General features: G+C 33.7%; 1 protein-coding gene across 1 annotated transcript in view; it reads right to left on the bottom strand.

The window, feature by feature from the left end:
* Nucleotides 1-348: 348 nt before the first annotated feature.
* The window catches only part of LOC119526102 (phospholipid scramblase 1-like), a 35,752-nt gene continuing 21,142 nt past the window's right edge, over nucleotides 349-14,958 (bottom strand). The window contains exons 4-6 of the mRNA XM_037824967.1: nucleotides 10,946-11,107; nucleotides 7,475-7,636; nucleotides 349-440 (exon numbers count right to left, since the gene is read on the bottom strand). Coding sequence (XP_037680895.1) covers nucleotides 411-440; nucleotides 7,475-7,636; nucleotides 10,946-11,107 — 354 coding nt within the window. The 3' untranslated portion in view covers nucleotides 349-410. The remainder of the gene's footprint in view (nucleotides 441-7,474; nucleotides 7,637-10,945; nucleotides 11,108-14,958) is intronic.

Genomic DNA, 14,958 nt, shown 5'->3' with positions numbered 1-14,958 from the left:
TGCTTTTGAAACATAGCCACCATGTGTCAAATCTTTGACTATGCTCTTAGATGATAAAAGAGACATGGGAAGTTTCCCCTTTGCCCAGTCAACACTCACATTTGTGAATGAGACCATGTGGGATGAGATATCCCCAGCAGATCTCCTAAATGAGTGCACAGGCATGTGTGAGCCTGGGCTTGACAGGAGGAATGCACAGGAGAATCCTGAGCTAAATAAAATAGTTATTTTCAACCATTCAATTTTGATGGGGTTTGTTGCTGCAAAATAACCCACAATTAATTTATACAAATAATTTCAGTGAAATAAAACTTTATTTAGATATTCTCAGTGAGAGTTATTAAATTTTGCTGAGTGACTGGCAAAATTTAATGCCCAGTAATCTCTGGAATACTCTTTCAGGCTGATTCTTATGACCAAAGTTCAAAATACATGTAGTCCTAGAATGAAATTTAAAAACAATACAGTTAGATTGGTTTAATAGTAGAACCAGGTACAGACTTTAGACATGGGAGCATTTTTGTCCCCCTGTGTTGTAATAGCATGATTATAAAACATATTGAAACACAGAATTCTAAGGATCAGACCTGTAAGGAACCAACTGCTAAGGGCATGAGAATGATTGGCTATTTTTAAATATATCAAAATAATTCATTTGGGTATAAAGGCCCTGCAATAGCAATTAATTTTAGCTTATTTTATAAATGTATTTCATTAGTATGAACTCATTATTTAGTTTCTCTCTCTCTCTCTCTCTCTCTCTTTCTGTATGTGTGTGCATGTGTGTGTGTGTATATATATAAACTGGAGGAAAAGAAGAGAAAGTGTCATTATATTATAAATTCTATCAAATCCCAGAAAAACTACTATTAATGTCTTGGTTCAAATTCCTCCTAGACACATATAACTGGTATCATAATATGCTGTTATTCTGTTTTCACTGCATAATATATCCCAAGTATTCATATCATTAAAGTCCTTTAAAAACACTTATTTTGAGTCTTTTAATTAATTTGTTTTAATATCTGTTTGATATTCCATTTTAGAGGTGTTCTGTAATGTGTTTAATAAATCTGGTGTTTTTAACAACTAAGTTTTAAATTTTTTTGCTGTTTATTGAGTAAAATTTGCCACATAGAGTACACATTACTATTTACCAGAGAATACATAATTATTTGTCTACATCTCTATTTCTTGAAAGAGACAAATACATGAAAGAATTTGAATCTTAAGGTTTTTGATGGATATTTTTAATTCATTTCAGAAATGTTGTACATGTAGTTCATGAGTCCCTGACCCCTAAATCTTAACCAGTATTGAGGATTTATCAAAAATTTATTATATGATAAATGTAAAAGAGTATTTTATCTTTTTTTTTTTTCTTTTGTGCTTCCCTTCACAAGCTTTTGAAAATATTTTCTTATGTTCATTGGTCATCTATATCTTCTCTTTAATGGTTCTTTGAAATATATTTTTATATTTTTTGTCCATTTACCTTGGGAATTTGATGTTTTCTTCTCATTTAAATAAAGTTTTATTAAGACAAGGATATTAATCCTTTATTATACTTGCAGCATATAGTTTCCTTGCTTTATTATTTCCTTTTTAACATTTAACATTATTATTTGCTTTGAGGTATAAAAGGATAAGATTTTCTAATTTAGCAGTTTTTTACTTTGTGATTTTTATTTTTATTTTTATCTTTTTGCTTTGAAAAACCTTTCCCATTTAGAGATGAGATGTGGGTGTTGTTTGTTCATTTATTTATTTGATCAACAGTTCAGTATCTCCTCTCTTATACCTCCTTTGGATTTATTCTAGTCTTGTATTAATTTTTTAGATGTAGAGGCACAGAATTCATTAATTTTCAAACTATATTTTCTTCAATACAGTATTTACAGTTAACTATAATTTCTCTTTATTGCACACAAAAATTTTGAAATATAATATTTTAATTATTATGCCTTTTATTAAATTTTCAGTATGCTTTATTTTTCTAGTGTGTGTTATTTACAAGTTTCCAAATGTTGAAGGCATTAAAGAATATTTACATTTAGTAATTTCTAATGTGATTGCGCTTTGCTTGGAGAACAAGGTCTGAAGGATACCAATTTCCTGAAATTTGTCTATCAAGTTTTGTAAATACAATATTTAATTGAAAACCATGTGTATTCTCTAATTGGTACAAAGTTCTACATTCAATCAATCTTGTTAATTTTTGTGATGGTTAGGTTCATGTGTCAACTTGGCCAGGTGATAGTACCAGCTGTTTGGTCAAGCAAGCACTGGCCTAACAATTGCTGTGAGGATGTTTGTGGCTGGTTAACAAACCAACAGGCTGGTTTATTAAATTATCAGTCAATTGGCTGCAGCTGTGACTGATGACTCACCGAAGGGTGTGTCTTCTGTAATGAGAGTATGCAATTGGCTGGATTTAATCCAATTAATCAGTTGGAGACTCATAAGCGAGACAGTTAGAGGACCTTCACTTCTTCTTCGGCTGCCCAGCGAAGCGTTCCCTGAGGAGTTCGTCAAAGTTGCTGGTTTGTTTCCTGAGGAGTTCATCGAACACGTTGGTTGAATATCCCAGTTCATTTCCTGAGGAGTTTGTCGAAGTTGCCCATTCATTTCCTGAGGAGTTCATCGGACATCTTCCTTGGTGTTGACAGTTTGCTGACTGCCCTACAGAATTTGGACTCGTGCATACCCACAGTTGCGTGAGTCACTTTTATAAATTTTGTAGTCATAGATACCTCTCATTGATTCTGTTTCCTTAGAGAACCTTAACTAATACAATTTCGTTATGTTGTTGTACTAATTTTGAGCAACTTTACTAACATTCTGTCTCCTATACTTAGTAAAAATTGAGAGGTGTGAGTAAATTTTGTACTATTATGGTGAATTTGTCAATTTCTAATATTTTTCACTAATTTTTGATGTTGGTGTAAGGATTATACAAGTCTAATATATCTTCTTTTGAATATAAAATTTTATAATCATGCAATTATTTTCTCTGTCTCTGTGCTTAATAATGTTTTTTGTCTGAAACCTGAATTTGGTGGAATTAATTGTTTCCCTCTCTTTTTGGGGGGTTAGTTTTTGTGTGTTGTATAGGCACAAGTATTTCTTTCCTCCACATTTTTGTCCTTAGTATTTTATGTTTGTCCACATAAAGAACCTACAGATACATTACAAATCCAATTTAACAATTTCTACCTTTAACGGGTGAGCTTTGCTGATTCACATTTACTGTGAATATTTCAAAGTTTTGTAAAGAATATATGTAATTGAAATCTTTGATATAGCTATATAGGCAGCTGTTTTCTACCATTTTAATTTTAATTTTTATTTGTCTCACTTTCTCTATGTTTTTTTTCTCCTTTCTTTTTCTTTTTTTAAATGATTTTTTGTTTGCTTCTTTGCTTGCTTGCTTGTATTTTAATACCATACTTTCTTCTACTAGTTTAAAATTTGTACAGTTTGATTTTGTTGCTTCAATATTATCCATTAAATTTTAGCATGCATATTTACATTAACTCACTTGCTGAATAATACAAAGACCTTAGAATATATAAATGCTAATAATTCTCTCACATCTTAGGTACTGTTGTTGGCTAGTATTTTAGGTTTGTTTCTTTTTAATCTCACAAATTCAACATTTGCTATTAATTTACTTGCAAATGCATGTTTAAATTTACAAATATATTTAGGACTTTATTTGCTCACCTGAGATGATCCACCTGGGATAATTTTCCTTTCTCTTGAAGCATATTCATTAGAAATAGTCTGTATGCTTTAAAACTCTGGGTTTTCTGGTAAATGTCTTTATTTTACTTTCAACCTTGAAAGAATTTTGAAGAATGTAGAATTTTAGAGTTAGGGGTATTTATTTTCTTCAGTACTTTGAAGCTATTATCCCACTGGCTTCTGGCTTCCACTGTTTCTCTTGAGAATCCATTGTTAGTCTAATTATCAGCTTGTCCATGATTTGTCCTTTCTTTATTGTTATTTAGTTTTCTTTGCTGATATGTTGTTTCAGTCGGATGTACATTAATTTTTTTTTAATTACTTTGGTATATGTTGTCCTTTTGGAATCATTGGATTCATGTTTCTCTATTCTGAAAATTTCTTAGCAAATATCTGTTCTCTATTCTGAATATTCTTTCTGGAACACTTGACTACTTTTTAATATTTCCTATTTCTTTGTCTCTGTGTATTACATTCTGAATAAATTTCTCAGCTGTATCTCCCATGTTACTAATTTTCTCCTTTCTTATGTGTGGTCTATTATTTAACTGATTTACTGATTTTTAAATGTCAACAATAACAGTTTTTTTTTTTTTTAATTTAAAAAACACCCACTTTTTCCTTTTGTAGATATACTTGGTCATTATTAATAGAATCCTTTATTTACTCATTTGGAAATTCATTCTTTTTTTAATTAGAGAATTTGTAGTCTTACAGAAAAGTCATGCATAAAATACATAAAATAGAGAGGTCCCATATTTCCCCCTAGTATTAACACCTTGAATGAGTATGGGACATTTGTTACAATTCATGAAAGAACATTTTTATAATTGTATTATTAACTGTAGTCCATCATTTGCAATAGGGTTCACTATTTGTGTTGTACAGTCCTATGATATTTAAAAAATTTTTATTCTAGTGTCATATATACAACCTAAAATTTCCCCCTTTTAACCACATGCACATATATAATTCAGTGTTGTTAACTGCATTCACACATTGTACTACCATCACCTTTACCAGAGGTGTACTACTTTTGATAGGTATACTACCATCATCCTTTACCAAAACTTTACAACCAGTCCAAATAGAAACTCTGTACAACACGAGCATTAACTCTTCATTTCCTACCCCAACCCAGACCCTGGTAACCTTTACTCCAAATTCTTACCCTATGAGTTTGCGTATTCTAATTATTTCTTATCAGTGATATCATACAACATTTGTCCTTTAGTGTCTGTCTGATTTCACTCAACATGATGTGGAAGATTCCATCTTTATGTCTCTAAACATGTCATAGTTATTCTACAGTTTGGATCTGAGTTTCCTTATTTCTTTATCTGCAATCTTTAGGTTTGAATATGAAGTTGGTTGTTGATTCCTGTTCTCACTCAAGCTCACTTGCCTGCTTGAGTGCTTATTGGTATTTGATTGTGAATTCATATTTGCTAAGCTTTGATCTTACTTTATGGGAATCTGCTTGGCCTAAGGTGGAGATGATTGCCTCCAGAAATAATTTGCTTCTACGTCTTCTGGGATCAAGAGGACACTGTTCACTGAGATTCCCTTAGTTTTTTCCAGTGTCCCAGGCTTATTTTGAGAGTCTTACATTTTTCTTCCTCACCATCTACTAGTTGTCCAAGGCTTAGTTTTCAAATAATAAAGCTATTCTTGGCATTTTCCCTCAAAGATATGCAGTTCTTGCTACATTCTTTCTCCAACTTTGGTTAGTTTACGTGTTTGACATTGTCTTGTTTTAATTTGGTGGAGGGTATTAAATTTTATCCAGAATTTTGTGGATTTATGGTTAGGTCCTTAAGAGTATCTAACCTGTTTTACTTTTAGAAGTGAAAGTGACTTCTTACGATTTCTTTGATTATTTCTCCCCTTCAATTGCTCTGTTTTCTTCTTTTAGAATTTAAAATAGCTGCTGGAATTTCAGAATGTGGTTTTTAATTCTTTTATATTTTCTCTCATACTTTCCACACCTTTATATTCCTTGAATATAGTCCTTTATGTACTTGAATTCTTAGGGAGCCCCTTAGCTTAATCTTCTAGCTCACTAATTCATTCTTAAGCAAATAAGAAGTTCTTATTTCAATTAGTACATTTTTATTTCTGCATCACTAATTGTTTTTGGAATGTGATAGATTTTGAAACTCTCCAAGGTATTAGCTATAAACATGTTTTTTTCTTTGCTCAATTTTATCTGCTTCCTTAATGTTGTTTTTCCCCTTTTCTTCATTTGATGCATTTGTTTCATGGTGTTGTCTTTCCTCATCTGTTTTGTTATTTCATTATATTTATTTTTGGGACTCTCTATTACTATCTTTTTATTAATTGTACTTCACTACTGTTAAATGTGTGTAAGGGGCATGACATATTAGTATGATTGTTGTGACAGTAGCTCATCTTCTACCTTTAGTATTTTTATTCCTTCCTTGAATAATGCCCTCCTTCTCCATTTTTGGCAACCACAATGTAAGTTAGGGCAGGCCAACTGTTGGTACCAATATATTCAACTGTATAGTGGCTTAAATGCAATACCATTTTACTTCTTAATAATGCAATAGTCTAATGTGGTTATGTATTGATGGCTGAGAACCCTGCTCCATGCAATTGTCAGGCATCAAGATGAAGGAGACTCTAACGTCTTCATGTTGCTTTCAAATCATCTCCGGGCACCAACAACCAGCCAAATGTAAGGGGAAAAAAATCAAGGATCTTGAATGGAAATTTTATATAAGCTGGAACTGAAAGAGATGCACATTTTTCAAATTCACATTTCAGTGGCTAGAACTCAATTATTTTTCCATTCATGAGAAATGAAGACAAGCTGTATAACCAGGAAGAAGAAGAAACAAGGCGGCTGAACAGCTAGCAGTCTCTGCCAACTCACTCTTTGTTTTAGTCTTGGGAAAATACCACTACCATCTGCTCCTTTTAATAAATGAATGAAGGTACAGGTATGAACTAGAGTAGCTGCTTCTAATATAGCTGCCAAATTAAACACTGACAAATTCCTCAAGGCACCTTCCCATTTCTGCGTTGACTCTTGCCTTGGAGTTCTCTAGGACCACAGAAGTCTTCCTCTGATCATGTTTTGACTTGTGTGCTAATTTTTTTTCCCCTCAAGAGATCTACTCCTGTATGTCTCACATGTTTCATAAATTTCTTCAACTTTTAAAAGTTTGATAATGGCACTCTTGCTTCATTTTGGTGTTATGAGAATATTTTTTAATTTTCTGGAATTTCACAATTGGAAACAGGAGGTAATTGCCTGCAGTCATTTTGCCCCTAAGATCCAATTATAAACTAGACTGACTTTTTTTTTCCTTTTCATTTCTTTATATCTACAGTTTCTAAGTTAATGATTCATTACTTTTCAAATGAAATTTAAAAAAAGCACTTAAGAAAATTTTAAAATGTGGGAAATTACAAGAAGTCACATTGAATGAGCCATTTTGTTCCTATCTTCATGACTTAGTATCATTTTTCATCAAGGCAAAATATCTTGGCTTCATTGAGCATGTTTCCAGGACACTCTAGTTTTGCTTCCTTTGTAATATGAATGCTGAATTCATCATGCGATTTAAGGACTGAAGACTAGGCTAAAAAGGCACAATTTTCAAATGATCTGGGCATTTCAAGAACAAATGTTAGCAAAGGTTCAATGGTAACTTCCGAAAATTTTATTTCCCATTAAATAGAGTAAAAATAGACTCACAATGAGGAAACTCGCTGCAAGCATCAATGCTTTCATTTTAACATCAAGATCAAATGGAAACTGGATCCCAAATTTATTAGCATCTGTAAACATGCCTGTCATATATCCAGTCCATTGTTTTGAAATCTTTCCAATAACTTTTTCATCATCCAGAGACAATAACTAAAAGGAAGAAATAATAATCTTAAGGGAAAATCTCTGAAATAAAAAGAAAAATATTCCTATACCAATTTTAGTTAAGTAAGCATGGCCCTTATGAGTTATAATCATACTGATTGTACTCTGCAATAAAAAGAGGATCCAACCTGGACACATAATAGTCTGGAAAACATCTACAGACATTTCTAGCTAAAAGTAGATATTCATCAATTGATTATATGCAACTGATCAGGGGTACAAATACATTTTCAAATGTTTTATATTTATTATTTGTTTAAATTTGATCTGAGAATCAATTTAATTTCCAAATGAAAACCACCAGCTTTTCAACTATTTTACAGTTAGCTGTATTATTATACTTAATGAGATTTTAATTTTCTGGGCTTGCCTACTTTTCCTCATCCCCTTTTCTCTCTGACCCATCCAGACTCCCTAGACAATCACTTCTCACACCAGGAAATAGTCATTCATTCTTTCTTTCATTCACTCATTTGATGTAAAAGATATATAAAAGTAAAATAATAAGGATAGGATAAATCCTATTACTTACCTCATAATGAGCACCATAAAGGAAAAGGTAGGGTGATGTGCTAGAGTACAATAGGTAAGTAATAGGCAGACTAAATATTGGGGGATAGTTTCAGAGATGACCTCTTCAGGAATACACTATTTAAGTGGAGATGTGAAATATCAGAAGGTATTAGTGAAGGGAGGCATAAGGAGAAGAGCATTCCAGAGAGAGTCAACAACATGTGAAAAGGCCATGAGTTGGGAGAGAGCATGGTTGGAGCAAAGTGAGTAAAGGGATTAATGGGAGAAAATGAATAAGGAAAGAGAGGAATGCAGGCCTAAGTCAGGCATGGTTTGGTAAATTTGGTAAGTAGTGTTAAGAAATTTGGGGAAAGAGAAATATGGAATGCTTTTAAGTAAAGGAATGATCATTAGATTCACATTTCTAAGATAATCAGTCTAACTACAATGCAAAAGATAGAAGAAAGAACAAGGATAGAAGTTGAAAGAACAATATGGAAACTGCAGTTGTTTAGACAAGAGATAATGAAAAGTTGGGCTAGGATGGTGCAGTAGAAATGAAAAGGAATTGAATAGATTTGAGAGATATTTGCAAGGGATAATCAGTAAAATAAAGGATGGATTGATAATTGATTCCATGTAGAGTTTGAAGTAAAGGGATTTACCAATATCTTGAATTTCCTTGTGAAAACTACCTGATTAAACTCCTATCTGGGATAAATATTACTGCTTGCCTCATCCATGTCTACCATCTAGCTAGTGAGTTTCTCTGAGAAAACAAATAGGGCAGAATATTTATAACATTATAAAGTTATGATTTTCAACCGGGCCCTCAATGGTGCAGACAATCCATTTAGGTGTGTATGCCTATTACTCTCTCCCATTCTCTACTTTAACTATGTCAAATCTTCTCCACTCTTTAGAATTCTGAAAAGAAAATGCCATACCCCCTTATCTTCAGCAAAGCACTTATGTCTTATATTGCAACTGCAATAGAAGCCATCAAGAATGAACTTACTAAATTCCCAGAAATAAACCCTATAAACTTACTGCCTCCACACTAACATTTCCTACCTCTTTCCTGTTAGGATGAATGCGACATCTCTGTGCCTATTTGAGGCTAATTCCCTAGAAGTGCCTTAGGTTCCATGCCAAGTAAGAGGCATTAAGTATTCAACCTCTTCTGCATCTCCACACTTTCTCTCTCACTTGGCTCCTTTCCTTTAAAAGCAAATCATGCTAAGGACACACCATTCATAAAAATACCTCCCTTTCCACTGAGCTCCCCCATTCAGTCAAGAATGACAATAGGTAAGGCAGCAAGGCAAGGCAAGTTATACAAGTACAGGGACAGAGCCTGTTTTTATTTAAATTTTTGGTATCTGTTCAACATAGTTTTTTTTTTTTTGCCTGAATTTTTCTTTTTAAAAATATTACATTCAAATACTATTTATGTTAAATAATTCCTGTGAGTTTTGGTGCCCCCTTAAATTTTGTACCAGAGTTGAGTGCCTCACTTTGCATCACCCCAGACTTGGCCCTGCATCTAGCTACCACTTTATTTCTCTCCTCTTCCTCATAGCCCAAAGTATCAAAAGGATTGTTTGTATTCATGGCCACAATGACTTTCTCATGGACCTGTGACCTTCCCTCTGAGTTTCTCACTCTTGAAGCTTATTCAAGAATGTCAGCTTTAAAATGAAGAAATAGGAACTTTTTTATACATCTGATAGAAAGTGCTGCAGACACTAAAATAGAGTAGGATTTATTGTGTCATACTGTAAATTACAAAACAATGCACTTTTATAGTAAAAAAGAAAGCATTTTATTGTTTGATGTCAGTAAAATTGAGCCAAGGTGTCTTTGATTTCAAGTTTTATGCAAAGACCACACTATTCCATTGGTTTCCAACTTAGCATAGAGAAGAATAGGGTCCTGTGTCCTCTATTTAATATTTTCTGAACTATACATATTATTAAGTTATAATTAATTTGCTTAGGTATGTTTTAATTAATCAGTATGTTCAGCTGCCATTCAGAATCAGTGTCATGAAACTGAATTGACATATTTCTAGAGAAGAAAATAGTTCTGTAGCATTTTAGACTGTGGCCAAATTTCTAATTAGGCAGTTCATTGTTTGTTTTTAATGTTCTTGATGAAATATTGGGAAGTACTGCTTTTTTTTTAATATCTAACCACCTATGAAATTGATAAGTGTTTAGGAATCTTCAGATTTAAATAAGTACATTGGTTGTTTAGTTTTTTAAAGTACATACAATATATTTAGTGCTTAAACTCCCATATTATTAGCTGAATGCTGTTTATGGTCTGACCAGCAAATTAGTAAGCACTTACAATTTTAAAAATTGTATCATCACAATTTCATAATTTTATAAAATTAAAAGCTACATTAATAAGCATTAATATATTATCTATAACTAACCCCAGATTATTTCATTGTCCCTTATAATAAAATTTAACTTTCCTTTCAATATTCCTTAAAATATTAAATACCAAACTTGTTGTTTGATAACTTCATACTTAAAAGATATCTTAAAAATGTGCATTACAAGAAGCATGACATTGTAGGTCTAATTAAACAAGGACATTTTAAAATAGAAAATCAACTTTAAAAAAATAGGCAAATAGTTTTAGTAACATGATAAACTATTTAAATTTTGTTTGATTTTAATAAGATTAATTCATTTTAGGCATTAGAAATTAGTCAAATTAATGAACTAGTCTGGACATGATAATCTTAAAACATAATGAATTACTCACACTGAAATTTACATTCATGAGGCATCTGGAAACCATACATGGCCCTCTGATTTTCATTACATCTTTCTTATTCTCATTTTTTAGCTTAAACTTTGGGAAAAATGGGTCAAAGCTTTGATAAACATATCCAATTTTTTCACCAGGAGGAGCTTCAACTTTTAGCTGCAAAAGTTTGGAAATACAGTATTGATCAAATGAGATATGTTAGATTCCTAAGTAACACTATGTTTAGTTATATGCTATGCTTTAACTTAACATTTTAAATATTTGAACAGAAATTTTTGTGTTTAAGACATATCTTTTATTGGGGAATAAACATGGAAGGAAATGGCCCAGGATTTAGGTGTTGAAACCCCTGAATTGAGATCTAACTTCCCAGCTTTCTAACTGCTTGAAATGTGAACAAGTCACTAAACTCTCTGAATGACCCTTTCCATTTACCAAAGAGGGATAATAATCAGTTCCTTTTTTAGACTCTTATGAGGATCATTTTTTAAATTGACATGCCCATGCATGATAGTTTGAATGTTTGGAACCCAGAAAATCATGTTCTTAAAATGAATCCATTCCTGTGGCTGTAAACATATTTAAGTAGGACTTTTGATTAGGTTACTTTAGTTAAGACATGGCCCAGGGTGTGTCTTAATACTCTTACTGGAGTATTACTGGAGAGGATGAAATTCAGATGGCAAGAGAGAGAAAGCCACAGAAGCAGGAAGCTTGAAGCAATTAAACCTGGAAGAAAATGGACAGATTGGTGGATGCCACAATGGTCCTTGCCATGTAATAGAGGGGTCCAGGATTGTCAGCATTCAGTCTTCACGAAGAAGTTATTGTCTTGATGATGTCTTGATTTGGGCATTTTCATGGCCTCAGAACAGTAAGTTTGTAAGCTAATAAATTCCTATTGAAAATCCAATGCATTTCATGGTACCTGCGTCAAGCAACCTGGCAAACTAAAATACTACAGGATATGCCTCTAAATTCCAATTAAATTTAAAACTGCTTATTACCCCACATGCCAAGTATTTTCATACCTCTATGTCACCTCAAATATGAACTACTTGAAATTTTTCATCTCCATTGTCAATTAAATCACAGTTCAGCAAAATAGATAGAGCCTAGATGACTAAATTATGGTACATACATGTAATGAATTAAGGCAGCTGTTGAAAATAATGAAGAAGTAGTATACATTCTGATGTAGATAATCTTCAATTATATTTTTATATGTTAAAAGCAAATTGCACAGAGAGGCAGGGCAAGATGGTGGCATAGGGAGGTGTGGAATTTAGTTAGTCCTCTGGAATAACTAGCATATAGCCAGGAATAACTAGTAAATAGTCTGAAACAACTGTTAGGGGACATCTGTGACCAGACACACATTGTACAACAGTCTGAAATGGGTGGAATGGCTGAGACTGCAGCATAAGAACTGTAAGTAAAGCTCCACAAACTGCAGAATGGTATCCCTTCTGAACCGGCATGGCAGGCTGAGCTGAAACACTTCCCTGTGGGAAAAAGAAGCAGTCTATTAGGAGGAAAGGAAGGTAGCTCAACCAAGCTCCAACTGTGGTTTTAGTTTATAAATATGGACTACTGAATACAAGCAGGAAAGGAACATAAGGTTTCTCCTGTCAGAGAGGAGGCAGGGCTAATGGAAAAAAAAAACATAAATAAATAAAAACAGAGGCTTTTGGAGTTGGCTGAGCTCAGAATACTGAAAAAGGGCTGTGAGCCAAGAAAAGGGGCACATAGAACCAGGCACCAACTCTGGTTCTTGACTGGTAACTGGGGGACTGGGAACTGGCTCAGAAAAGCGGGTTTCTTTCTTTTTACCTTTTTTCCTCTCATTCTAAGTAGCTCATTAGAGAAGCCTCAGGCATTTTCAATTGTCATCTCTGACCCAGGCAAGGGTGGAGTTAAGATGGTTAGAGAGACAAAGGAAGAAGTCAAATGTAGGAGATAAATCCCTAAAGGGTTTATCTTCCCTAAGAAAAGGGGTAGGCAGGGCCCAGCTCAAGTGGCTGCCCTCCCTCAGAAAACTCAGACCTAGGACCTGGGGAAAAAAAAAAAAGCAGAAACAGCTTAAGCTTGGCTTCTGACACCCTTGACCCCTGGCAGGGACATGGTATACTGAGAATTAAAGGCAGTGCACCTCTTTACACCAGTGGGGAGCTTCGGGATGACAAGCAGTACTTGCTGGGCAGGATAGGAAAAGCACAGCATCTAAAGGCCTCACAGGAAAGTCTGACAACCTCCTAGGTCTCATCCTCAGGGAAACTTAGTATAATTACACCTCCTTTCTGAGAATTGGGCCTGTCTGGTCTGGGAAAATCTGATTGGGATAATCAATGAAATCAGATGCCTAGACAACAAAAAATTACAAATCACACAAGAAAAAAAACAAAGCCCAGTGAACTTACACTTCAAATGAGATACAGGAGTTGAAACAACTAATTAAAGATCTTCAAACACATGTGCTAAATCAATTCAAAAATCAAATTAACAGGTTGAGGGAAGATATGGAAAAAGAGATGCAGGACATGAAGAAGACACTGACCAAACATAAGGAAGAACTTGAAAGTTTGAAAAAACAACTGGCAGAATTTAGGAGAATGAAAGGCACAATGGAGACATAAAACAACAGATTTGAAGAGGCAGAAGAAAATATTCAGGAACTGGAGGACAGGACATCTAAAATGCTACACAAAAAATAACAGGGAAAAGAATGAAAAATACAAGCAGTTTCTAATGGAATTGAATGACAACATGAAGTGCATGAATATATTAGTCATGGATGTCCCAGAAGGAAAAGAGAAGGGAAAAGGGACAGAAAAAATAATGGAGGAAATAATCACTGAAAATTTCCCATCTCTTATGAAAGACATAAAATTGCAGATCCAAGAAGCAGAGCATACCCTAAACACAATAGATCCAAATGGATCTACTCCAAGACATTTAACACTCAGATTATCAAATGTCAAAGACAAAGAGAAAATTCTGAAAGCAGTAAGAGAAAAGTGATCCATCACATACAAAGGAAGCTCGATAAGACTCTGTGCAGATTTCTCACTGGAAACCATGGAGGCGAGAAGGCAGTGGCATATTTTTTTTTATCATTACAGTTTATGTATTTTAGATCCTGTAGGAAGTAAATAGTGGAGTTATAAATCAACAATACAGTAGTAATGGTCTTTATATTTACCATGTGATCTTTACTGGAAATCTTTATTTCTTCATGTGGCTTCAGTCAATTGTTTAGTGTCCCTTCCTTTCAGCCTACTTAGGACTGACCTACTGGTGATGAAGTCCCTCAGCTTTTGATTGTCTGGGAATGTTTTCATCTCCCCCTCATTTTTATCTTTCAGGTGTTTGTGAATTCTCCAAGTCTCTGATGGTTATTGACTTCTATTTGTATTCCATTGTGGTCAAAGAATGTGCTTTGAACAAATTCATCTTTTTATTTTTTATTTTATTGAGGCTTGTTTTTATGTCCCTGCATACAGTCCATTCTGGAGAAAGATCCGTGATCACTAGTGAAGAACGTGTGTCCCAGTGACCTGGGATGTAATATTCTATATATGTCTGTTAAAAGTCTCTATATCTCTCTTTCATTTCTTTGTTTCTCTGTCAGTAGGGCTTGCTTTAGTATCTGAAGTAGTGCAGGTCTTTTATTAGCAAACTCTCTCAGCATTTGTTTGTCTGTGAAAAATTTAAGCTCTCCCTCAAATTTGAAGGAGAGTTTTGCTGGATAAAGTATTCTTGGTTGGAAATTTTCCTGTCTCAGAATTTTAAATATGTCATACCACTGCCTTCTCACTTCTATGGTGGCTGCTGAGTAGTCATTACTTAGTCTTATGTTGTTTCCTTTGTATATGGTGAATTGCTTTTGCTGCTTTCAGAACTTGCTCCTTCTCTTCAGTATTTGCGAGTCTGATCAGAATATGTCTCAGAGTGGGTTTATTTGGATTTATTCTATTTGGAGTTCACTGGGCATTTATGCTTTGTGT

Source organism: Choloepus didactylus, chromosome 1, assembly GCF_015220235.1.
Source record: "Choloepus didactylus isolate mChoDid1 chromosome 1, mChoDid1.pri, whole genome shotgun sequence".
In the NCBI taxonomy this organism is placed as follows: Eukaryota; Metazoa; Chordata; class Mammalia; order Pilosa; family Megalonychidae; genus Choloepus; species Choloepus didactylus.
The sequence above is the reverse complement of the archived record's forward strand: the minus strand, read 5'-3'. Positions and strand labels throughout refer to the sequence as shown.